A 27,117-nucleotide genomic window follows, 5' to 3' on the forward strand; every position below is an offset into this window, starting at 1 on the left:
TAGTGAATATTGAAGTAATGTATTCATTAAGTACCTCTGCTATTTCCTCCGGTTCCATACACACTTTCCCACTGTCACACTTGATAGGTCCTATTCTTTCACGTCTTATCCTCTTGCTCTTCACATACTTGTAGAGTGCCTTGGGGTTTTCCTTAATCCTGCCTACCAAGGCCTTGTCATGGCCCCTTCTGGCTCTGCTAATTTCCTTCTTAAGCTCCTTCCTGTTAGCCTGACAATCTTCTAGATCTCTAACAGTACCTAGCTCTCTTAACCTTATGTAAGCTTTTCTTTTCTTCATGACTAGATTTACTACAACCTTTGTACACCACGGTTCCTGTACCCTACCATAACTTCCCTGTCTCATTGGAACGTACCTATGCAGAACTTCACACGAATATCCCCTGAATGTTTGCCACATTTCTTCCGTACCTTTCCCTGAGAACATCTGTTCCCAATTTAAGCTTCCAAGTTTCTGCCTGATAGCCTCATAATTCCCCTTACTCCAATTAAACACTTTTCTAACTTGTCTGTTCCTATCTCTCCCAATGCTATTGTAAAGGAAATAGAATTATGATCACTATCTCTAAAATGCTGTCCTGCTGAGAGAACTGACACCTGACCAGGTTCATTTCCCAATACCAAATCAAGTACAGTCTCTCCTCTTGTAGGCTTATCTACACATTGTGTCAAGAAACCTTCCTGAACACACCTAACAAACTCCACCCTATCTAAACCCCTTGCTCGGGGAAGATGCCAATCAATATTTGGGAAATTAAAATCTCCTACCGCGACAACTCTGTTGTTATTACTCGTTTCCAGGATCTCTTTCCCTATCTGCTCCTCGATATCCCTGTTACTATTGGGTGGCCTATGAAAACCACCCAGTAGAGTAATTGACCCCTTCCTGTTCCTAACCTCCACCCACAGAGACTCTGTAGACAATCCTCCCATGACGTCCTCCTTTTCTGCAGGCATGACACTATCTCTGATCAACAGTACCACGCCCCCACCTCTTTTGCCTTCCTCTCTGTCCTTCCTGAAACATCTAAAACCTGGCACTTGAAGTAACCATTCCTGTCCCTGAGCCATCCAAGTCTTTGTAATGGCCACCACATCATAGCTCCAAGTAGTGATACATGCTCTAAGCTCATCCGCTTTGTTCACAATACTCCCTGCGTTAAAATAGACACATCTCAAACCGTTGGTCTGAGCACGTACCTTCTCTATCACTTGCCTGTCCTCCCTCACACACCATCTCCAAGCTTTCTCTATTTGTAAGCCAACCGCCTCTTCCCCAGTCTCTTCAGTTCGGTTCCCACCCCCCAATAGTTCTAGTTTAAACTCTCCCCAGTAGCAAACCTCCCTGCCAAGATATTGGTCCCTGTGGGATTCAAGTGCAACTCATCCTTTTTGTACAGGTCACAACTGCCCCAAAAGAGGTCCCAATGATCCAGAAATCCCAATCCCTGCCCCCTGCTTCAATCCCTGAGCCACTCATTTATCCTCCAGCTCATTCTATTCCTATACTCACTGTCCCGTGGCACAGGCAGTAATCCCGAGATTACTACCTTTGCTCTCCTGCTTCTTAACTTCCTTCCTAACTCCCTGTAGACTGTGTTCAGGACCTCCACCCTTTTCCTACCTATGTCAGTTGTACCATTATGTACCATGACGTCTGGCTGTTCTCTATTCCACTGCAGGATATTTTGGACGCGATCTGAAACTTCCCGGACCCTGGCATCTGGGAGGCAAATTACCATCCGTGTTTCTTTCCTGCATTCACAGAGTGCCTAACTAAAGAGTCCCCTATCACTACGGCCTTTCTCTTCCTTTCCCTACCCTTCTGAGCCACAGGGCCGGGCTCTGTGCCGGTGGCTCGGCTGCTGTTGCTTCCCCCAGGTAGACTGTCCCACCCTGCCCCCCCCCAACAGTTCTCAAACAGGAGTACTTATTGTTCAGGGGGACAGCCACAGGGCTACTCTCTGGTACCTGACTCTTCCCCTTCCCTCTCCTGACTCTTAACCACTTGTCTGTCTCCTATGGTCCCGGTGTGATCACCCTTCTATCACCTCGTCGCTGTCCCTGACCAGACAAAGGTTAACGAGCTGCAACTCCCGTTCCCTAACGCGGTCCCTTAGGAGCCGCAGCTCAACACACCGGGTGTGGATATTCCCGTCCACGAAGCTGGGAGACTCCAGAACTTTCCACATCTGACACCGAGCACAGAACACCGGTGTCACACACATACTTCCTTTCCGCAATTAACGCAGGTAAACCTACCTCGCCTCATTATCACCTAAGCCAGTTGAGCCAAAGCCCTCTCACTCTGCTGCCCGCTGGATATGGCGCTCTTCTTTTTAACCTTTTCCCGCTCTACTGGCTGATGTCACGCGCCTGTGCAGTCTTGCCTCTCTTTACTCCGAGTAGTAAAATACCTTCGGTCTGGAAATACTGAGCCGTTCCACTCGCAGCCTTCTTGCTTTTCCTCATCCTCTTTAAACCACACATTTCTCTCGTTAAACTTTTGTTGCACACACCTCATAATTGTCTGCATTAAATTCCATCTGCCATTGTAACAGCTGGACAACGTCCCATGTCAATATTTGCTAGCCTTTCTTGCTGTCCACTGCACCCCTAATCTTGGTGTTATCTGCAAACTTGCTGATCCAGTTTACCACATTCTCATCCAGATTGTTAATACAGATGGAAAACAGCAATGGACCCAGCACTGGGAAGTTTAACCAGGACAGGATGTACACAGTGAATGACAGGTTCCTGAGAAGTGTTCATGAACAGAGACTTTGTGTGTTTCTGCCTCCACCACCTCCTCTGGCAGGTCATTCAGGAGACCATCACTGATCCTTATCCCTCTCAAACCCCCCTCCCATAATCAAGAACATCCACATTAGATATACCCAGTGAATTGGCCACAGCCGTCTGTGGGGATGAATTCAGAGTCAGAACCAGAATCAGGTTTATTACCACCGGCGTGTGTCATGAAATTTGTTGATGTAGCAATAGCAGTTCAATGCAGTACATGATAATATAGAAAGAATAAATAAATTACAGTATGTGTGTGTATGGATATGTTTATTTTGTAGATTGAAAACAGTGCAAAAACAGAAATAACATATATAGAATACATCTAGAGCAGTTTTGTCTGTTTTAAATTGAGAAATCAAATGTCTTCAAACTCCTTATGAAACATATCTGCTGTCATGCCTTCATTTTACTGTAGCTGCATCGATATGTTGGGACCAGGTTAGATCCTCGGAGATATTGATATCCAGGAACTTGAAATTGTTCACTCTCTCCACTTCTGATCCCTCTATGAGGATTGGTTTGTGTTCCCTCATCTTACCTTTCCTTCAATCAGCTCTTTTGTCGCACTGACATTAAGCACAAGGTTGTTGCTGCGACACCACTCAACTAGCTGGTATATCTTGCTCCTGTAAGTCCTCTCCTCTCCATCTGAGATTGTACCAGCAATGGTTGTATCCAGCATATTTATGGACGGCTTTTGAGCTACGCTTAGTCGCACAGTCATGGGTAGAGGGGGAGTGGAGCAGTCGGCTAAGCACAATCCCTGAGGTGCACCAGTGTCAGTGTTGATTGTCAGCAAGGAGGAGATATTAATTTGAATTTGAATTGACTTTATTTCTTGTATCCTTCATGTACATGAGTAAAAATCTTTGTTACATCTCCGTCTAAACGTGCAATTTACAATCATAGTAATTTATATTAATTTATAATAAATAGAACAGCCAGTGTAACATAGAAATACACTCAAATCAGTGTGAGTTAATCAGTCTGCTGGCCTGGTGGAAGAAGCTGTCCCGGAGCCTGTGTGTCCTGGCTTTTATGCTGCGGTCCTGTTTCCCGGATGGTTGCAGCTGGAATACATCGTGGTTGGAGTGACTCAGGTCCCCAGTGATCCTTCAGGCCCTTTTCTCACACCTTTTGTTGTAAGTGTCCTCAGTCATGGGAAGTTCACAACTACAGATGCGCTGGGCTGTCTGCACCACTCTCTGCAGAGTCCTGCGATTAACGGAGATGCAGTTCCCATACCAGGCAGTGATGCAGCCATTCAGGATGTTCTCAATTTTGCCCCTGTAGAAAGTTGTAAGGATTTGGGGGCTCCTAGCAAACTTCCTCACCCGTCTGAGGTGAAAGCGGCGCTGTTGTGCCTTTTTCACCGCTCAGCTGGTGTGTGCAGACTGCGTGAGATCCTCGGGTATGCTGATGCTGAGGAACTTAAAGCTGTTTACCGTCTCAACCCCAGATCCATTGATGTCAATAGGGGTTAGCCCGTCTCCATTAATCCGCACAGATTGTGGTCTCCCGGTTAGGAAGTCGAGGTGCGAGTTGCAGAGAGACCAGGTTCTGCAGTTTATTAATCAGGACTGTGGGATTGGTGGTATTAAACACTGAGCTATAGTCAATGAACAACATCCTGTCACAGGCTGTGCAGATGCACTACCCCTTGGTATGGAAGTTTTACCTGATCTTTGTTCTAACAGGATGTCCTAGTATTCTGAGGCTGTGCCCTGTGATCCCAGACTGCCCCGCTATCGGAAACATCCTCCCCACTCCGTTGTAGGTCTTTCTATTTTTGATAAGTTTCAATGAGATTCCCTCATTCTTCTAAAGTCTAGCAAGTACAGGCCGAGAGCCAGCAAACAATCCTTGTGCATTAACCCTTTTATTGCCAGGATCATTCTTGTGAACCTCCTGTGAACACGTACCTTTTTAGAGAACGGGCCCAAAACAGTTCACAATACCAAGTGTGATCGGACCAATGCCTTATAAACTCTGCGCATTACATCCTCGCTTTTGTGTTGTAGTCTTCTTGAAATGAATGCTGACGTTGCATTTGATTTCCTTACCACCAAATCAACTGGCAAGTTTATCATTAGGAAATCCTGCACATCGGAGACGTGCCTGACCCCAGTACCCGGGAGGGGGCACCCCACCGTGGCATCTCTCTTGCTGCCACAGAATCTCCTGCACATCCCCTGTACTGTGAGTCTGTTGTCATCACTGCTGTGATTGACCTTTCCTCCCGCGGAGCATCGGACCGGGGCGTCAGTATCACTGACGTGACGGGCTGCTGTTCTCTGGTTTGTCATCCTCCCAGGGGTATCCAAAGGAGTGTACTTGTTGCTGAGGGTCACAGCCACAGGGAGACATTGCACTGTCTGTCTCTTCCCCTTTCCAGTCGTGGTAGTCACCAAACTATTTGCAGCCTGACCTCAGGTTTGACCAACCCACTGAATCTCTGGTCTCAGCATCCCGGAAACTCTGGGTCTGTCCATCTCCAGCACCATTCCCACTTCTAGTGGTCACCCTCATGCATTAATCCTTTTATTGCCAGGATCATTTGTGGCACCTTGTCAAAGAAAGCCTTTTGAAAGTCCAAATATATGACATCAGTGCATCCCCTTTATCCATCCTGCATGTAATCTCCTCAAAGTATTCCAACAGGTTCATCAGGCAAGGCTTTCCCTTAAGGAAACCGTGCTGACTTTGTCCTTTCTTGTCCTGTGTTTCCAATACTCCTTAACAATTCACTCCGGTATCTTCCCAACCACTGAGGTCAGTCTAACTGGTCTATATTTCCCTTTCTGCTGCCTTGCTTTGTTATATGCCTTCCCTTTTGGTTTTACATTAGCTTTGATTTCCTTGTCAGCCGCGGTTGTACTATTTTGCCATTTGAGTATTTATTTGTTTTTGGAATATATTCATCCTGCACCTCCCTCATTCTCCCCAGAAACTGTTACTTCTCTGCTGCCATCCCTGCCAGCATCTCCTTCCAATTTATTTTAGCCAACTCTTCTCTCAAACCACTGTAACTGCCTTTACTCCACTGAAACACTGCTGAGTCAGACTGTACTTTCTCCCTGTCCAATTTCAAGCTGAACTCAATGATACTGAGATCACTGCCTCCTAAGGGTTCTTTTACCTTCAGCTCCCTAATCACCTGCAGTTTATTCAATAACACACAATCCAGTATAGCTGTTCCCCTAGTAGCCCAATGACAAACTGCTCTAAAAAGCCATCTGTTCAGCATTCAGCAAACTCACTCTCTTCAGATCTATTTCCAACCTGATTTTCCCAATCGACCTGCATGTTAAAATCTCCCATGACTCTGATGAAATCTCCCCTTCCACAACATTGCCCTTTTGACCTGCCTTTTCTATTTCCTGTTGTAATCTGTGGTCCACATACCAGCAACTGTTGGGAGGCCTGTAAACAACTACCATCAACGTCCTTTTTACACTTGCAGTTTTTAAATTCAACTCACAATGATTCAACATCTTCCGATCCTGTGTCACATCTTTCTACTGATTTGTTACCATTCTTTACCAGCAGAGCCATGCCATCTCCATTGTCTACCTTCCTATCCCTCTGATACGTGTAACCTGGGGCATTTAGCTCCGAACTAGAAACATCCTTCAGCCGTGATTTAGTGATGGTCACAACATTAAACATGACAATCCGTAATAGGGCAATAAGATTATCCACCTTATTTCTTACACTCCGTGTATTGAGATATAACAGTTTGAGTTCTGCATTTGCTACCCTTATTGATTCTGCATCCCTCATGCATTGATACTCACCCTGCTGGCTGCAGTTATGTCCTGTCATCTGCCTGCCCTTCCTGACAGTGTGACTGCATGCGATCTTTGCTTTCTTTACCATCTGTCCTATCCTGCATCCTTTCACACCAGTTCCCATGCTCCTGCCAAATTAGTTTAAACCCTCCCCAACCACTCTAACAAACCAGCAGTATGCCCACAAGAAAACTAATCTCAGGGTTGTATATGGTGACAGAAATGTATTTTGATAATACATTTACTTTCAGCTTTGAACTTTGTAGTAGAGAGCTGGGTGTTGTACTGGTCTGTGTCCTCACTGGCCGGTGTTGTGCTCTGGCAGCTCAGTGTACTTGGTATATAGTGTCAGTGTTTCGACAGAAGTGTGTCCTTATTACACAATTGATCTTGTCCATCCTGGAGTTTGGTAGATTCACTGGTGACCAGAGTGATTTTTTTCAGACTATTATTGGGCGGAGAATCATTCTGTGATCGTCGAGACTATTTGACTCATCAAATTTATACCAACTCCTGCTACAACATTTCCACAATCCCATTCCCCACTGTACCCACAGCTCTGCAGGTCATTTCCCCTGAAGGACTTGTCTAATTCCTCTCAGAACACTGGTTGTTCCTGCCACCACTCTGCTGAGTCCCATATTTCCCAAGGTGAAGTCAAGAATGTCCCTCTCCCTGGTGGATGACATATTGTTTCAGGAAACCTTCCTGAACACAAATAATGCTCCATCCAAGCCTCAGGGTGCAAGGGAGTCCCAGTTACTCTGGGGAGGTTATTCACTCACCAAATCTACTCTGTAGTTTTTACATCAGTCCATAACCTGCCGACATATCTGTTCCTCTCTTACTGGCTGTTGTGAGGCTTCCAGTATAATCCTAGCACGGGGATTGCTCCTTTCTTATTCCTGAACTCTACCCACATTGTCTGACTGGAGGAGCCTCCAGGGTGACCTCGACCTTGTGACATTCTGCCTGATCAGCCGTACAGATCCCCAACCTCATTCACCTCCCTCTGGACTGTCTGAATCATCTGAATCCTGGAATGTTTCACTACCAGTCTTGCCCTTCTCTCAGCTGGATCTCTGTAAACACAAAATACTCTGCGGATGCTGGGGTCAAAACGAAAAGTCACCGTTTTGGGCCGGAACTGTAATACCTTTTTTATTTATTTCCTCGCTAGCAGGTGGCACTGGGATTATCCCCACCCCCACCACAGAGTTTCTACTTAACTTTTCCTCAACTCCTTAAGTTCTTTTTGCAGGACTTTGTCTCTTTTGTTAGAGCCAATATGGACCACGACCTCTGGCTGCTCACCCTGCCCTTTCAGAATGGCCTGTACTTTTTCAGTTCCATCCTCGACCCTGGAACCAGGGAGGTAATGCACCATCCTGCAGTCTGTCTCCTTACGACAGATACACCTGTCTGTGACCCCGGCTAAAGACTCCCCTGTCACTGAGGCTCACCGAGAACACAGAACAGTACAGCACAGGAACAGACCCTTCTTCCCATGATGTCTGTGCTGAACACGATGCCAAATGAAACTAAATCTCTTCTGCCTGCTTATAATTCATGTGCTTAAATTCTCTGAATATTCATGGACTTGTCTAAAACCCTGTTAATTGTCATTATCATATCTGCTTCCACCACTCCCCAAGGCAGCCCATACCCGGCCCTCACCACTCTCTGTACAAAAACAGAAATCTTACCTGCCCTAACGTCCACCTTTAAATTTTCACCCTGGCATTTTAAAGCTGCACCTTCTCATATTTGATATTTCTACCCTGGCAAAATGATTCTGCCTGTTTACCTTGTCTACACCTCTCATAGTTTTATAAACTTCTGTCAGGTCTCCCCTCAGTCTCCTTCACTCCAGGGAAGACAGTCCCAGTCGGTCTGATCTTTCCTTGTAACTCAAGCCCCGCAGTCCAGGTAACATTCCTGTGAATTGTTTCTGCACCTTTCCAGCTTAATCACATCCTTCCTCTCATGTGACCAGAACTGCACAGGGTACTCCTGGTGTGGTGTCATTATTGATATGTACAACTGTAATGTGATGTCCCAACTCCTCTCAGAGCCTTTGCCGATGAAGACAAGCATGTCGTGTTCCTTCTTCACCACCGTGTCTACCTGTGTTGGCACTTTCAGGGAATTATGCATCTGTGCCCCAGGTTTCTCTTTCATCAACACTCCTCAGGACCCTCCATTCACTCGGTATGTCCTGACCTGCTTTAACTTCCCAAAATCCATCACTGTGCACTTGTCTGTCACGGTAACAACACTTCTCTGTTTCTCTGCACCAACAACCCATCAGTAAATGTCAATGAACCATTCACCTCTGAACCTTGGTCATATATGGTTTTATGAACCACTCACTGCTCCCGTCTCTATTTTGTTGTGTAGTTCAGCACCTTGACCCCTCTCTATTTCTCTCGTTTACAATTTATCTCCACATAAATCACAGTCTGACTTTTGATTCCTCCTACCATTCTACATGCCATCACACTTCACCACATTAAACTCCATTTACCAAGTATTCTACTCACCAGCTTCTTCTTATCCTGTTGGAGAGATGAAATGTCCAATCACATCATGTCCCCCACCACATTCCCTGTCATTGACCTCCCTCCTCTGGGTCATTAATATCAATAATAAATCATTGTCGATCCAGAACTGGTCACTGGGAAACTCCACTAGTAATATCATCCCAGTCTGAAACAGACCTGTTATTCTGTCTCAGTATGGTAACCAGTCTTCAGTCAGTATTAACACACTTCCTTCCCAGTACTGAGCTCTGGTCTTGTGCACCAGCCTTACATGTGGCACCTTGGCAAATGGCTCCCGAAAATCCAAAAACACCGCTTCTCCAACTTCCCCTGTAAAGTCTCAAATCTCTGGTATGTTTGTCAAACATGACTGAACATTCAGCAACCCAGGTTACAGGGTCTAAGACCAGGTTCCAGATGGACAGGGTGGTGAAGAGGCTTTTGGAACACTGGCCTTCAGTCAGGGCACCGAATATAGAAGCTGGGATGAAATGTTGCAGTTGTCCAACACGTTGGTTTGGCCGCATTTCTCAAATAGTGTTTAGTTTTAGTGACCCTGCTGTCTGACAGACACCATTAAGCTGGGAAGAGAGCAGAGGAGGTTTACGAGGATGTTGCTGGATCTTGAAGGACTGATTTGTGGAAAGCGTTTTGGTCAATTTTCCCTGGAATGTTGGAGAATGAGTAATGATATTGCAGAGGTGTAAAAAATAATAAGGGGCCTGAGTTGGGTCAAAGATAACAATCATTTTGCCAGTGTTGGGGAATCAAGAACTGGAGGGCATTGGTTTAAGATGAGATTTAATAGGAACCTGAAGGGCAACTTTTCCAGTTGGTGGTGGTGAGGGGGTTACAGACCACGAGCTCAGATAGAAACTTTGGTCATCGTGGACAATTTGAGCTGAAGGTCTTGTTTCTGTGCTGTGTGAATCTGACTGTAAACCCTGTTGACTTAGTTCAATGACATTAAACTTTTCGAAATGATTTGCTATTTCTTGATAGATTATCGACTCCAGTACCTGAAGTGAAGTTAACAGGACTACAGTTACCTTCCACCATTCTTCAACAATGGTTTTCAACTAACTGGGACCTTTCTGTAACAGTGAGTTTTGACAGACTTCAATGTCTCTCCTTTCTCTCCAGACTTTAGTGCAGGTCGTTGGGACCTGGTAATGTTTGCTTTTAGTCCCATTAGTTTCTCCCTGGAGACGGCGGTTGTTACACATTATGGCACAATATTGAAATGTCACCATCAGATATCTGTGGGATGTTTTCTGTGTCCCCACTGTGAACACTAACTCCTTGTCGGTCTGATGGTCTGATGTTGAGTGCAGACTGGCAATCCTGCGACACCGCTGGTGCTTGACTCCATCGGTCTCCGCTGTTGCTCTGGAATCATCAGCTCCTGCATGGGCGACTGCTTGCTTCACGTATCGTACGTCCCTGACTTGCTTTACGTTTCGTACATCCCTGACTTGCTTTACGTTTTGTACGTCCCTGACTTGCTTTACGTTTCGTACGTCCCCGACTTGCTTTACGTATCGTACGTCCCCGACTTGCTTTACGTTTCGTACGTCCCCGACTTGCTTTACGTTTCGTACTTCCCCGACTTGCTTTACGTTTCGTACGTCCCCGACTTGCTTTACGTTTCGTACGTCCCCGACTTGCTTTACGTTTCGTACATCCCCGACTTGCTTTACGTTTCGTACGTCCCCGACTTGCTTTACGTTTCGTACGTCCCCGACTTGCTTTACGTTTCGTACGTCCCCGACTTGCTTTACGTTTCGTACGTCCCCGACTTGCTTTACGTATCGTACTTCCCCGACTTGCATATCGACTTCCACAGCTAGGGCGCAATATCCATGGTCGACCCTGACCAGCGGAGAGCCATCACCAACATGCTTGCGTGTGGCCTCCTCTACTGCTACGACGAAGCCAAGTACAGGTTAGCCGAACAACACCTCATATTCTGACTGTGCAGCCTCCAATCTTGATAGAATGAACATTGATTTCTACCAATTCCGGATATCACTACACTCTGTTTCCCTCACCCCCACTTCTTTTCCCCCATTCTGATACCATTTAACCCCTTCACCTCTCTTCACACACCCTCATGACCTGCCCATCAACTCTGTCTGGTTCTCCACCTCCTTCGTGTCATCCCATGGTCCAAAGTTCTCTCCTATTGGATTCCTTTCTCTTCATCGCTTTGCCTTTTCTGCCTGTCACCCAGCTCCTCAGATCATCATCCCTCCACAAACCACACGTTCCCTAAGGATGAGCTGTACCTAATGCAATCTGCAAGAGAACTGAGACTTCGTAAAAGATTTGTTTTCCAGCAAGACAATGACTGCGAGCTTAAAACCAAAGCTGCACAGGAATGCCTTAAGACAACACAGTTCATGTCCTGGTGTGGCCAAGTCAGAGTCCAGACCTCAGTCTGTGGCTGGACTTGAAAAGGGCTGTGCACTCATAAACTTTGTGCATTCTGACAGACCTTGAGCAGTTTTGTAAGGAAGAATGGGAAAAATTGCAGTGTCCAGATGTGCAAAGCTGATAGTGACCTATCCACATAGACTCATGGTTGTAATTGCTACCAACGGTCCATCGACTAAATACTGACTTGAAGGAGGTGAATACACCTACCTGCACAAGGTCCATTCCCTGTACGTTATATTACATGACACCCTTACTCTTATGCTTAACACCCTGACCAGTGGAAACCAGCATTCTGCACACCTTATCCCGCTGTGTAGCCACATTCAGTGAACTATGTGCCTGGATCCCAAGATCACTCTTTACACCAATGCTGTGAAGGGGTCAGACATTAACATTATACTTTCTTCTTTCATTTGACCTCCCAAACTGCAACGCCACATTCCCTCCCAGATTAAATTCCTTCTGCAGCTACTCTGCATATCTGTTTGTGATCTGTATCCCACTGTGTGCATTGATCAATATCTACACTGTCCACAATTCCACCTATCTTGCTGTCACCTGTAGACTTGTAAACCGCCCATCAACATTTTCATCCAAACATCGATATATATCAGAAACAACATAATTCCCAGCATCAATCCTTGTGGATCACCACTGCTCACAGACTTCCAGCCCTACTTAGCCTTCTATGAGAAAGCCATTTCTGAATTGAAATTGCAATTTATATTGAATCCCACTGCTCTTTTTCAAATGCCGTACTGAGGTTTATGCGGATCATGTCCACAGCCTTGCCCTCATGAAGCGCCAAGATGCTGGGTCTCATTCTTTTCACATTATATGTCAATGATTTGGATGATGGAATTCATGAATTTATTGCAAAATTTGCAGATGATATGAAGAGACAGGTGGAGGCGCAGGTATTTTTGAGGAAATAGGGAAGGACAGACAGATGAAGAGAATGGGCAAAGAAGTGGCAGATGGAATACAGAATTGGGAAGTGTATGGTCATGCACTTTGGTTGAAGAAATAGCAGGGTTGATTATTTTCTAAATGGAGAGAAGATACAAAACATTGAGGTACAAAGGGATTTGGGAGTCATTGTGCAGGATTCTCTAAAGGCTAATTTGCAGGTTGGGTCTCTGCTGAGAAAGGCAACTGTGATGTTAGCATTCATTTCAAGAGGACTGGAATATAAAAACAAGACTGTTATGTTGAGACTTTATGAAGTACTGGCAAAGTCTCACTTGGAGTATTGGGAGCAGTTTTGGGCCCTGTATGGAAGGATGAGCTGAAACTGGATGGGTTTCAAACGAGATTCTCTGAAATGATTCCAGGATCAAACAGCTTGTCATATGAAGAACATTTCATGGCTCTGGGCCTTTTATTCACTGGAATTGAGAACAATGAGGGATGACTAATTGAAACCTATCACTGTGATAAAGTTGATGTGGAGAGGATGGGAGTGTCTAAGACCAGAGGACACAGCCGCAGAATAGAGGAGCATCCTTTTAGAATGGAGATGAGGAGGAATTTCTTTAGAGAGAGTGGTGAATCTGTGGAATTCGTTGTCACAGGCAGCAGCTGTGGAGGCCAAGGCTTTCGGTATATTTAAGGTAGAGATCGATAGATTCTTGATTGGTCAGAGCATGAAGGGACACATGGAGAAGGCAGGACATTGGGGCTGAGAGGAAAAATGGATCAGCCACAATGAAATGTCAGAGCAGACTCGATGGGCCAAATGGTCTAATTCTACTCCTATACCTTAGTCTCTGTCATCACCTCACAAACCTCCAGCAACTTTGTCAAGCGTGATCTGCCCACACAAAACCATGCTGGTTGTCCCGAACCAGGCCATGCCTTTGCAAATGTGCATAAATCCTGTACCTCAATATTTAACTCTGACCTGGTGGTCTTTAAACAACTCCCACATGTGGCTGCTCCCAATCAATGCCCCTTGGCTTCTGTCTTACTACGTCCTAACTTGCCCTCCTGCAATTTAGGACCTTCTTACAAGATCTAATTTTATTCTTACTCATAACTAAGAAAAATATAAGATCCCGAAATTTTCACTGAGTCTTGGCTGTCTCCTGGTCTGGTTCATTTCCCAAAACTAATTCCCACATGTTCTCAACTCTGGTTGGGCTCGACATAATGTTTCAAAATTTCCGCAGATTCACTGAAGAAATCTTGCGCTTCTTTGTATTGAGCAAATTCCAGTCAATTCTAGGGAAGATAAAGTCCCCCCACTGGTTATTGTGGGGCCAGTGCAAACATCCCAACAGTGTAACTGCAGATTGCCTCTGTAAATGAACCTTCCAGTTTGCAGTGACATTCCCAGTGGGGTAACCTCTGCATCTTTTAACCCCCCCTCCCTCCCCCACTCACATGTAAAACAATCAAACCCAGGAATGTTGAGCTGCCAGCCCTGTCCGTCCGACAACATAAAACTCCTAATGTTGAAATAAACTCATTTCAGCCCAGCAATCCCACCATGTTTATTAGCCTGACATTGGCTCTCGTTCTTTTCAGACTGTGTGTGAGGGAGTTTTGTTTTTCGCTGGAGCGCTTCGTGTCGGATGAATCGTTGGAAATTGGCGGTTGTGGCAAAGTGAAGGCGGAGTTGGACGATGAGAGGCCGCTCTCGGCTCTGTCCGTCACTCTGACTCTGTCTCCTCCCCTCCCCGCCTCTGTCTCTCTGCGCGTTTCTCGGGCAGGTCGGGGCGCTGTGTATAAAAGGAGACAGCAGCGGGCAGTTTGTCAGTGAGTAGCGACCTGAGTGAAGCAGCATCATGTCTGGCAGAGGGAAAGGAGGCAAAGGACTGGGCAAAGGCGGAGCCAAGCGGCACCGTAAAGTGCTCCGTGATAACATCCAGGGCATCACCAAACCGGCCATCCGCCGTCTGGCTCGCCGTGGCGGCGTCAAGCGGATCTCGGGTCTGATCTACGAGGAGACCCGCGGGGTGTTGAAGGTTTTCCTGGAGAATGTGATCCGGGATGCGGTCACCTACACTGAACACGCCAAGCGCAAGACGGTGACTGCCATGGATGTGGTTTACGCTCTGAAACGCCAGGGCCGCACTCTCTATGGCTTCGGCGGCTGAAAAACTCCCACCTCCTCCCGAGCACAAAACAAAGGCTCTTCTAAGAGCCACCCACCGCCTCACAAACGGAGCCGTATCTACAGACTTTTAATTATTTTTTATCGATACATTCAGTTGAGTAACAGATTTGAAACAGATTGATCGATTCCGCTTGAAACATACTGCAATTCTGCCTTTCCAGTCAGTGATTACCGCAAAACCTGCATTAGGATCGATTTTAATCCTCTATCAGTTTCGAACAGAAATCAGTTCACTCGTTTAGAGAACGATTCTGCAGTTGTGAATTTAAATCTTAACTGAGGAAATTAGATATTAAATTTATTAAACGAAACTGAATTTGTATAATTCGTCATAGAATTAATTGTAAATAAAATGTAATCAAGCACCGTTGCTGGGTGGTCTTCAATTGCCGGGCGATTTTAAATTAATCCGGCGCCAATCACTCTGCATGAATGAAGTCCGACCGCTCGGCAAATTTTTATTTGTCGTAAATTTTTATTCGCCGCCAGCCTACAGGAAATGAATCAACCAATCGCAGTAAGGAACCTTAATAGACACCTGGTTCAGCCAATCAGAGGTGATGGACGGACCCTTTCCAAAAGAATAAAATCCTGTCCCGAAGCACGTTTCGTCTATCTTGTTCCTGTATTTCAGCCTGTGTTGTCGGTTCTGAAGGAGAATGGCCCGTACCAAGCAGACAGCGCGTAAATCGACCGGAGGGAAAGCTCCTCGCAAACAATTGGCGACCAAAGCGGCGCGGAAGAGCGCTCCAGCCACCGGCGGAGTGAAGAAGCCTCATCGCTACCGGCCCGGCACCGTGGCTCTGCGGGAGATCCGGCGCTACCAGAAATCCACCGAGCTGCTCATCCGCAAACTTCCCTTCCAGCGCCTGGTGCGGGAGATCGCTCAGGACTTCAAAACCGATCTGCGCTTCCAGAGCTCGGCCGTCATGGCCCTGCAGGAGGCCAGCGAGGCTTACCTGGTCGGGCTGTTTGAGGACACTAACCTGTGCGCCATCCACGCCAAGCGAGTCACCATCATGCCCAAGGACATCCAGTTGGCCCGCCGCATCCGCGGGGAGCGCGCCTAAACCCAGCCTCCACAACAAGCACAAGAAAAGGCTCTTTTAAGAGCCACTACCACAGCAAAGGAAAGGGCTGTCGCTTGCTGATTATTGTAGTGACGATCTGCCTTCCTGATGGGGTTGTTCGGTTTTGCATTAACTGACCGCAATCATCAGCTGTTCTGTGCCGACAGGTTAATTCAGCGAGAGACAGGAGATGAACGCGCTCCCTCCCTGTCAGGGTCTCACCTGGCCCTTCACTTCTCCCACAAACCTGGCATGTACAACTGCTGCGGCTGTTACCGTTTTGTTTGCTTTCGACATGCCCGGCTGTCCTTGGAGTGGGAGCATGCGGTCGCGATGGGTACAGTGGGAGATTTCCGAGAGCGGTAATTATATATTTTTGATTTTATTCTTGTAAATGTTGTGTAAATAAACTTTTGTAGCTGGTACCTGATTGAAGGTCAGTCGGCAAAGTCGCCGGGTAGGTTATCATATATCTTCCCCCTACAGTCCATCCCCAGAGACAGATCCCTCTCTCAAGACGCCCCCTCCCCTCTCACACAGGTTTCAGCAGTTCCCAATCAACTCAGCTGAATCGGGCTTTGGGATGCGAGGTGCGGAATCTCAGTCACGCTGTCCTGGAGCGGGAGAAGGAACTGGGCCTGCAGACCACCCCACCGGTCTCACTCTCTCTCACACACACACAGCCCGAGTGAAACGCAGTGTTTCACTTCAAATCTGGGACGTCAGGGCCGCTCTGAATGTCAAAGAGGTACCGGGAAAATCGGGTTTTATGCGGTAAGTTCCCCCGCAAAACTCTTTCAGACCGCAGCGGGAATCACAATATTCACGATCAGCTCTTTTCTGAGATGTGGGTGGCTCTGAGAAGAGCCGTTGGGTTCAAACACTTACAAACCGTATATCTTAATTCACTTTTTGACTGCTGTCTTCTTGGCCGCCTTCTTCTTCGGGGCTGCGAGTTTCTTGGGGCTCTTTGGCTTCGACGCCGCTGGTTTCTTAGCTGCCGCTTTTTTAGCCGCTGGTTTCTTAGCTGCCGTTTTTTTAGCCGCTGGTTTCTTCGCTGCCGCTTTTTTAGCCGCTGGTTTCTTCGCTGCCGCTTTTTTAGCCGCTGGTTTCTTCGCTGCCGCCTTTTTAGCCGCTGGTTTCTTGGCGCCAGACTTCTTGCTGGGAGATTTCTTGATGGCAGATTTCTTTACCGATGGCTTGTTCGCTTTCTTCACCGCTTTCACGGCACTTTTTCCTTGACCGGATTTAAAGGATCCCGAAAGACCCGTGCCCTTGGTCTGAACCAAGGAGCCGCTTTCCACTCTCTTCCTGATGTACATCCTGATCTGGGCGCGACGTTTCCCCACATCGACACCGCTGCTGGTCAGAGCCTTCATGATGGCCACAGCGGACATCCCCTTCCTATCGCGACAATCCGCCACAATCTTATCGATTTGTTCGCCCAGTTTGGGACCGGCTGGTTTGCTCCGGCCGGCCGCCGCCTTCTTGGGAGTCTTCTTTGCGGCGGCGGGTGCGGCTGGAGGAGCCGTTTCGGCGGGTGCTATCTCGGTTATGTCGGCGACTCTGGAAAATGCTTCTCACAATCAGACTGAATGAGAACTGAAGCGAAAGGCGGCGGCCCAGAGCAATTTAAAGACAGCGAGCGGACGGGGCGGAGACATCCTGCTGTCAGCTCCCGGAGACTTCATTTTTCTGTGTTTCTCTCTCCTCAAAAACTCTCCGATTCCAATTAAAATCGGACACTCCGGAGACTCGGACTGGTCCCGGTCCGTCACTGAGGCCGCAAAGTTCGCCGGAAAGAGAGTTTAATCGGGATTAAAGGCAGCACTTTCTATTTTAACCCGTTTGATTACTGCACTGCCCGCGATCTGTCTCCATTTTGTTGACCTGTTCTCTGCTTTTCGGCTGAAATTTTGAAACTAACTAAAACTTTGCGGTTAATTCCCGCTTCGGGACTGAACTGGGGAGTGGGGCGATCCCATAACAGAGAAATCTTTTCTTTTTGTACAGGAGGCGCTGGGAAATCCGGCGATGTGTTCGGACCCACAAACACAGTGATACTCGTCTAATCCGCCCGCCGCTTTAAAACACTCTCTCTGAATCAGCAAGTCAGGCAGCATCAATGCTGAGAATGAACAGTCGACATTTCGGGCCGAGTCCCTTCATCAGGACTCTGGTGGGAGATGCTGCCTGACTTGCTGGGTTCCTCCAGCATTTTGGCCGCGTTGTTCGCCATTCCCAGAATCTCTTGGCGTTATGCTGACACAATGTTCACATCTGCACCTTCAGAGGCCTGTACTGCTGTCAGAACAAAACGACAGGTTCCTCGTCATATAACACGGTGATAAATCTGATTCTGATTCCAAGGAATAAAGGACAAAGGACATTGTCTGGCCAAACTGACTATGTAACTGAGAACCTCGGGTCCGGGAAATATACCTTGGAAATCTTTTCTACACTTTCCCCAGTTTAACCACGTTTCCTATAATGGTGACAAGAGCTGTATACAAATCGGCAAGTGTGTCCTCCAGTCATTTACACAACTGTGACATAATGTCACAACTGATATACTCTATCCCCTGAGTAATGAAGACCAGCATGTTAAACCCCGTTCTTCACCACCCTGTCTGCAAGTGACACAACTTTCAATGAACTGTGTTCACTTTACCCCTAAATCTCTCCGGCCCATTCCAGTCCCCAATGACCGATCTTTCATAGTGTAAGTTCTACACTGGTTTGACTTTCCAATATGCACCGCCTCACACTTATCTGTATTGAAATGCATTTGCCACACTTGACCCTCTTCCCTAAGTGATCATGAGCACCCTGTAATCCGCGACATCCTTCTAAGTAAAGTTGAGGGAAGTTACTCCAACTCATTAATAAAACTTTTGTGCACTGGCATTGATCAGTGAAGGTGATTAGTATCAAATTCAAAATCATGTTCATTATCACGGACATATGTCATTAACTTTGTTGTTTTGCTACAGCAGTACAGAGCAATTTCTTAAAAAAACAGTCGTGTAAAAAGAGGATCAGGGAGGGGTGTGAGTCCGAAGATGAGAATAGGAAACCTAAAACCTTGTCCATTCTTGCCTCTTTTACTCTTCATATATCTGAAAATAAATCTTTTTGTATCTTGTTTCTATTATTGGCCAGTTACTTTCATAATTCATCTGACTTCTGCATATTGTTGTTATAGTTGTTCTGTTTTTTTTGTTTTAAGTTTCATTATCCTTTAGCTTCCCAGTAATTTTGGTGATATTCTTTGCCCTCTCATGTTCTTTTATGCTGCCTTTGTCTTCTGTTGTTAGTGATGGTTGCCTCATCCTCCCTTTTAAATACTGTTTCTGCTGAGGGATGAACCGATCCTGTGTCTGCCAAATTTCTCCTGGAGACTGAAACTTTTCATACAAGGTAATCTGGGAAAGTTGAAATGCCCAACTGCTGTAAACTTGTTCCCATTACCCCTCTGTGTGATTTACTAATATGTCTGCTGCACAATATCTGAGCCAATTGGGAGGCTGGTAGTATAATCCCATCAAAATCATCATTCATCATTTTATTTAAAACCTTTCCTTACAAGACCTCATCAAAACCCCTCTTATTACTGAAGTGTTGGTCTCCTTATTCAAAGATGCAACATCCCCCACCCATAAGGTAGCTTTTAAATGTTTCCCCTTCATCTTAAACAATTACCCTGTAAATTTAGGCTTCCCTACCCTACAAAAAGAGTGCTCACCTACTGATTTTGTAAACCTCTGGACGGTCACCAGACAGCTCCTTACTCTCTCAGGAGAGAGAAAGAGAGTCCCAGTCTGTCCAGCTTCTGCTGATAATTAAAGTCCCCCAGTGTCAGTAACATTCTCATCAAACTTCCCTCCACACTTGCCAGCTTCATGGCATCTTTCCTGCAACTGGATGACCAGAACTGTGCAAAATACAGTCTGGTCTCACTTTGACTTTTACAGCTGTCATACGGCATCCCAAATTCCCTACTCAGTTCCCTGATCAATGAAGACAAATAGGCCAAACACCACCTTCACCATCCTGACTACCTGTGTTGTCTCTTTCAGTGAATGATGTTTCTGTATTTCATGGCCCTCTTCTGTAATACTCTCCAAGGGACAAGAATTTACTGTGCAGATCCTTCCCTGGTTGAACTTCTCATAATGCAACACCTCAAACTTGTCCACATCAATATCCTTCTGCCATTTTTTGGCCGACTTCCCCAGTTAATCTCCATCCAATTGTACTCTCACACAATCTTCACAGTCCACACTACCACCAACATTGCTGTCATCTGCAAACTCACTGTCACTACAATGTCAGAAAATTGTTAATGTAGATGACAACTGACAGTACCAGCACCGATCCCTGTGACTGTCACTGGTCAGAGGCCTCCAACCTGAATAACAAGCTGCCATGACCACCCTCTGCCTCCTTCCATCAAGACAAGTATCTTGTCTGGCATCTCCTCTGCTCTAAATGTGTAATACAAAAGAAATAAAGATTAAATCAAAATATATCTACCTATGGCCTACATCTCTCAGAAGAGACGAAACCTGAACTCCCCACTCCAATTCTGGCCCACTCATACAATGACCGCTCTGGTTAAGTCTAACTTCTTTTTATTGGATCTTGCCACGTTCCGAATTATGGGCAATCAAACATTTCCTCGGGAACTGTGACATGCAAAATGTGCCAACTGCCCAGGTTCACTTCATCAAACTCCCTCTCCTTTTACATAATCTGATGACTGTGTGGGACTGTGGCACTCAAAACTGTGGACTACAGGAAACCAGAGTACATGCCTGCACTGTTCTACAAGGCCACAAATGATTAAAAAAACGTTGTATAACAAACACTGGAATTCCCCAACTGAGATGATTGGGGAGGCTGGATAACTGAAAAGATTCAAAGAGAAGGAAGATAAATGTTTTGTAAAATCAGGGAAGTGGGATTGACATACAAGGAAGGCTGATGGCAGATCAGACTTTATATGGAATTGTGGGTGAGGGACTAAGAGAGGACACACTGGAGGGTTCATCCAGTGGGACAATGTGGATGGAGCTCAGGATAAGAGAGGTGCATTCACTGATGGGGTTATACCACAGGCCTCCCAAATGCCGGCAGGAGATAAAGGAACAGAAATGTAGCAGGTAATGAAAGATGTAAAAGCAACAGGGTAGTTGCAGTGGGTGACTAATTTCCCCAATGTTGACTGGGACTCCCTTAGAGTCAGGGGCTTAGATATCACCGAATATGTTAGAAGAATACTGGGATGTTACTTAACATAGAAGTGGATAGTCTAACCCAGGAAGGGAGCCATAGAAACATAGAAAATAGGTGCAGGAGTAGGCCATTCGGCCCTTCGAGCCTGCACCGCCATTTATTATGATCATGGCTGATCATCCAACTCAGAACCCCGCCCCAGCCTTCCCTCCATACCCCCTGACCCCCATAGCCACAAGGGCCATATCTAACTCCCTCTTAAATATAGCCAATGAACTGGCCTCAACTGTTTCCTGTGGCAGAGAATTCCACAGATTCACCACTCTCTGTGTGAAGAAGTTTTTCCTAATCTCGGTCCTAAAAGGCTTCCCCTCTATCCTCAAACTGTGGCCCCTCGTTCTGGACTTCCCCAACATCGGGAACAATCTTCCTGCATCTAGCCTGTCCAATCCCTTTAGGATCTTATACGTTTCAATCAGATCCCCCCTCAATCTTCTAAATTCCAACGAGTACAAGCCCAGTTCATCCAGTCTTTCTTCATATGAAAGTCCTGCCATCCCAGGAATCAATCTGGTGAACCTTCTTTGTACTCCCTCTATAGCAAGGATGTCTTTCCTCAGATTAGGGGACCAAAACTGCACACAATTCTCCAGGTGTGGTCTCACCAAGGCCTTGTACAACTGCAGTAGTACCTCCCTGCTCCTGTACTCGAATCCTCTCGCTATAAATGTCATAGAAAACATTGTATTCGGAAATGAGCCTGGCCATTGATAGAAGTTTCATTTTGGGAACAGTAAATAAGGACAAGACTGGACCCGGTGGTAATATGGTCATTTGGGGTACAGTTAATTGCAACTGTCTACATTGAACATGTAAATGATGTTTAAAAGCAATCGGGTCAGAATTCAGACAGAACTGTTTCTATGAGGAGGAAACACAAGGATGGTAAAGTCTGGCAGAGGGGCATAGTGAGAGATGTTATGAATTCAGACTGAAAGAAAATGAAGGATAAGGAATATTTCAGAAGTAGAAATTGGAGAAAGCCTCTGGCAACATGAAACAAGTAAGAGAGAAGTTAGAGAGAGAATCAGAAGTGTGAAACGGGAAGAAGAAATAACTTTGGTGAGAAGGGGCACTGCGGAGAGGGTACGACAACACAAGCACAGAGGAGAGAGTTTATGTCTGAAGTGTGCGAGGGACTAAACCAGTACTTCTCATCAGTATTCATCAGTGTGGTCATGGAGGATAGTGAGATCAGAGAAGGGAATGCTGATATTCCAGGGCATGTTGTTCCTCAGGCAATAGAGACAAATTATAGACTGGTGAGTCTTGGATCAATGTTCGGGAAATTATTCGAGAATATTATTAGAGATAGGATCTCTAATAAAAGTTTGGAGGGTAAAAGGAGGATATCATGATTCAGAAGGCAAAGTGAGCAAAATCCAAGGGATTCTCTTGGTATATTCATAGGAAAAGTTAAGTTAGACACAGAATCACCCTTGGAGGTGAACATGGCCATCTGTGTGTGGAGGCAAATGAAATAGGAGAGGCTTTCCATGAATATTTCTGACAGTTATTTCACCATTGCAAAAATTCTTTAAGGTTGTTAAATCTCCAGGGCTTTATCAGGTACATTCTCGTACTTTGTGGGAAGCTGGAGAATACACTGTGGAGGCCAGGGGGGAGATTATTTTGCTTCATCTCAGGCACCAGTTGAGGTTGCACATGATTGGACAGGGTGAATAATGTGGAATTGATAGTTTTGAGGCCCAGACTGTGGATGATATGCAGAGGCAGGCTGTGTTGAGGAAGCAGGGAGTCTGCAGTAGCACTTGGACAGATTTGGAGAATGGACAAGGAAGTGCCAGATGAAATACAGTGTAATGAAGTGTGTGGTCATGTACTCTGGTAGGAGGAATAACAGCCTAGGCTCTTTCTAAACAGGGAGAGAACAGAAATCAGTTGTGTGAAGGGTCTTAGTGCACGATTCCCGAAAGGTTAATGCACACATTGAGTTGGTAGTGAGGAAGGCAAATGTAATACTTGCATGCATTTCAAGAGAACTAGAAAATAAAACAAGGATCTAATGCTGAGGCTTTGGTCAGACCTTATTTGGAGTATCATGAGCAGGGTTGGGTAACTTTTCTAAGAAAGGATGTGCTGGCATTGCAGAGGCTGTAGTGGAAATTCACGAGAATGATCCCAGGACTGAAAGAGTTAGGATGTAATAATCATTTGATAATCTGGGCCTGCAGTCACTGGAGTCTAGAAGAATGAGGGAGAATCTTATAGAAACACATTGAATATTGAACGGCCTAGATAGCGTTGATGTGAGAGGATGTTTCCAATAATGGAGGAATCTAGAACCAAACCACACCCTCGATAGAAAGATGCCCCTCTAGAATAGAGATGAGTAATTTCTTTAGTCAGAAGGTGATGAATCAATGGATTTCATTTCCACAGGCAGCCATAAAGGCAGTCAGTGGGTTTATTTAAAGCAGAGGTTAGTAGATTTTTAATTATTATTAAGGGTATGAAAGTTTATGGGTAGAAGGCAGGAGAATGGGGTTGAGAGGGATATATGATGGAATGGCAGAACAGACTGAATGGGCCAAAAGGCCTAATCCTGCTCCTGTGACTTCAGGACTGATGGTTTATGCGCTGCCATTGTTCAAAAAGGGTAGTGGAAACTACAGGCCCATCAGTCTGTAATTTGTTGGAGGAATTTCTGATGAACAGGATCCACCAAAATTTGGTTTGATTCAAGACAGTCAGCACAGTTTTGTGCAAGGAAAATTATGTCTGGTAATTTCTTGCAGCCCTTTGAGGGGTTTCACAAGGACGTAGATGAGGTTAGGGCTGTGGATGTTGTTTATATGGACATTAGCCAGGCCTTTGACTATAGTCTGGAAGGTTAGATCTAGAAACTGGAATCTGGGGAGATGGTTGATCGATTCCATAATTGCCTCTGTGACAGGAGGCAGAGGCTGATGGTTGAGGGTTGTGTCTCAGACTGGAGCTGTCTGTCTAGTCGTGTGCCACTGGGTGACAGGACCTTTGTTGTTTGTAATTTATATAAATAATGTCCATGTGAATGTGTAATTCACTGAAAGTGACGTCTCAGCTAGATACGGTGGTGAAGATGGGGTTTGATCTGCTGGCCTTCATCATTCATGTCACTGAGTACAAGAGTTGAGAAGAAGTGTTGCAGATACACAAGTCTTCGGTGAGGACTGATTAAAGGAAACCATGCTGACTTTGGCCTATTTTTTCATGTGTTGCCAAGTACCCGAAAATACATCCTTGACAATTGACTCCATCATCTTCCCAACCACTGAGATCGGACAAGCTGGCCTATGATTTGCTTTCTTCTGCTTCTCTCTCTTCTTTAAGAGTGGATGACCTTTGCAATTTTCCTGTTCTCTGGAACCACACCAGAATCCAGAGATTATGGAAAGATTATTACTAAAACTGCCACAATCTCTTCAGCCACATCTTTCATAGAATTGGTGTAGATAATCTGGTCCAAGGGAATTTTCTACCTTCAGACCTTTCAGTTTCCCAAGGACCATCTCCCTAGTAAAGGCAAAATCACTCATTTCTGCCCCCTGATTCTCTTGAATTTCCAGCAGACTGCTAATATCGTCCCCAGTGAAGACTGATGCACAATACTTATTCAGTTTGTCTGCCATTTTCCTGTACCCCATTACTACCTCTCCAGTAACATCTTCCAATGAACTAATATCTACTTTTGCCTCTCTTTTACACTTTGTATATCTGAAGAAACTTCTGGTATCCTCTTTAATACCAGTGGCTAGCTTACCTTTGTATTCCAACTTTTCCCTCTCTTCATGAGTTTTTTTGTTGCTTTTTGTTGGTTTTAAAAGTTGTAAATACTCTGAGAGTCAGGGACATCTCGGAGCAGATACAGAACAGGGGGATGGTGTTCATTCAGCCAGAGATGGTGATTCACATCGGTACCAATGGACAGGTAGAAAAGGGATGATGTCCCACAGAGAGTTAGGGAAGAAGTTATGGAGCAGAACCTGAAATGTTGTAATCTCCAGTTTACTCCTAGTGCCCTGTGATGGTAGGGATACAAACAGAAAGTGAGAGCTGATGAATGTGTGGCTAAGGAGCTGATACAGGGACAGGGTTTCAGGATTACAGAACATTGGAACCTCTTCTGGTGCTGGGGTGACATTTACAAGAGGGATGGTTTGCAGTTTCACTGGAGGGCGGTCAGGATCATGAGGTTCATTGCTGCACCTTATGAGGGTTGAAACGAGATTGACAGGGGGATGTGAAACAGAACACCAGTCACTGAATGGAGAGATTGAAGCTGAGTTAGATGCCAGGCACAGCAATATGTAATGATGGATTTTGAGGCAAATCCACATCTGACCTGGAGTTTGTTTAAAGACCAGTGCAGTGTTTCAGGGCCAGTTTTTTCCAGTAAGAGGGAGGGTCAAGAATGGCAAGGTTCAGGAACCTTGGATGATGAGACAGGAAGTTAATTTAATCGAGGAGGAGGAAGAAGCATAAGTAAGGCTTAGGAAGCTAGAATCAAACAGGGTGTTTGAGGACTATATTTAAAAAATAGGGGAACTCAAGAATGTTTGGAGAGCTGGAAACACTGATGAAAAATCTCCGGCAAGTAGGATTGAAGATAATCCCATTGCATTTTGTACATTCGTTGTGGTGAAAAGGATACCTAGGGCTGCACCTTGGGAGATCCAACATCAAGGGTGTGTACACAGTTAATGGCAGGAACATTAACAGTATTGACAAAGAGAAGGATGTCGAGGTTCAGAGACATCGGTTCCCTAAAACTGGGAGCACAGGTTGACAGGGAGGTAAAGTCGGTGTATGGCATGTTTACCTTCATCAGGCAAGGCACTGAGTTCAAGCCCCAGGACATGATGTTACAGGTTTATAAAATGCTGGTTAGGCCACATTGGGAGTATCGTGTTCAGTTCTGATCACCTCATTATAGGAAGCATGTGGAGGGTTCGGAACAGGATGTCTGGAGGAGGTGTGCGCTGAGGAGAGGCTCGACATGCTGAAACTTTTTTCTTCTGGAGTGGCGTCGGCTCAGGAGAGATTTGATAGAAACCTGTGGAATTTTGTGGTCATAGTTGGTGTAGACAGCCAGTAATATTTTTCACAGAAGGCATGTATTTAAGCTCAGAGGAAGAAAGTGAAGACAACAGATTGATGGAGACATGGAATGCACTGCCAGGGGTGGTGGCAGAGGCAGAGAGCACAGGAGTATTTAAGGAAATCTTAGACAGTCACAAGAATATGTAGAGAAGGGCCAAAGGGCCACTCCTGTGCTGTCTTTTGTTCTCTGAACAGCAGATGGCCCCGGGCATGGATCCGTGCAGGAGACTGGGATATTATATCTCCAACAGAAAAAATGATTGTCGGAGGGGCAGGACCGACAGCTCAGTTTCACAGTACAAATGCTACAGGTACGATGGAGTGGAGGGGAGAGAAGAGAAGACAGAGATGTGTTTGACCAGAGAGAACATCTCAGTGGTACTTAGAGAAGACATCCCTGGGGGTTGCCGCATCATGTATACTGGGACCGCCGCACTGCAAAAGGGCTGGTGGTGCAGAATTTATTCTGTGTGTCCAGTTTTATCAATCAGTATTTAGAAGTTCCTACTAGAGACAGGACAGCACTGAACCTCCTTGTCGATCCACCCACCCCCTCCCTTTTCTTCCTGGCACAAACAAAAGTCTGTATCAGAGCGACCCACCGCCTCACAGAGGGAGCCGTGTCTCGGGAGATCTGACTAAACTGACCCTTTCTTTGCAAATGTTCATTTATATTTCAGAGACCCAGGCGGACGAGATTTTCAGTAAATACTGTCAGTTCCATACGGTAAATGTACTTTTGTAAATAAATGTAAAGCTGCAAATCAATATTGTTCTGTGAGGCGGTGGGAATTGCTCATGAAGCGATCAGCGGAACGGTCCGGGGTCAACCCGCAATGTGAAACCCAGACAACGCGGTTTCAGGTCATGAAGACCGGAATCGTTCAATGATCGGAAATTAAATTCACCCTTCGGGGGCTGACTCTGAA

General features: G+C 45.8%; 4 protein-coding genes across 4 annotated transcripts in view; 2 read left to right on the plus strand and 2 right to left on the minus strand.

Moving 5' to 3' along the window:
• The window catches only part of LOC140189013 (uncharacterized), a 1,003,756-nt gene that overhangs the window by 975,941 nt on the left and 698 nt on the right, over window positions 1-27,117 (minus strand). The window lies entirely within an intron of this gene.
• On the plus strand, window positions 10,186-15,288 carry LOC140189018 (histone H4). The gene is made up of 2 exons (XM_072245691.1): window positions 10,186-10,259; window positions 14,126-15,288. Exon 2 carries the CDS (start codon window positions 14,386-14,388, stop codon window positions 14,695-14,697), a length of 312 nt encoding a protein of 103 aa, XP_072101792.1. The 5' UTR covers window positions 10,186-10,259; window positions 14,126-14,385; the 3' UTR covers window positions 14,698-15,288.
• LOC140189016 (histone H3) lies at window positions 10,191-15,787 on the plus strand. The gene is made up of 2 exons (XM_072245689.1): window positions 10,191-10,259; window positions 15,352-15,787. Exon 2 carries the CDS (start codon window positions 15,377-15,379, stop codon window positions 15,785-15,787), a length of 411 nt encoding a protein of 136 aa, XP_072101790.1. The 5' UTR covers window positions 10,191-10,259; window positions 15,352-15,376.
• Window positions 16,693-19,775, minus strand: LOC140188883 (uncharacterized). Its single transcript, XM_072245541.1, has 2 exons — window positions 19,679-19,775; window positions 16,693-17,363 (listed from the first exon to the last, which is right to left on the minus strand). The coding sequence occupies exons 1-2, from the start codon at window positions 19,773-19,775 to the stop codon at window positions 16,693-16,695; spliced, it is 768 nt and encodes a 255-aa protein (XP_072101642.1).

This window comes from Mobula birostris, chromosome 28, assembly GCF_030028105.1.
Source record: "Mobula birostris isolate sMobBir1 chromosome 28, sMobBir1.hap1, whole genome shotgun sequence".
Classification (NCBI taxonomy): domain Eukaryota; kingdom Metazoa; phylum Chordata; class Chondrichthyes; order Myliobatiformes; family Myliobatidae; genus Mobula; species Mobula birostris.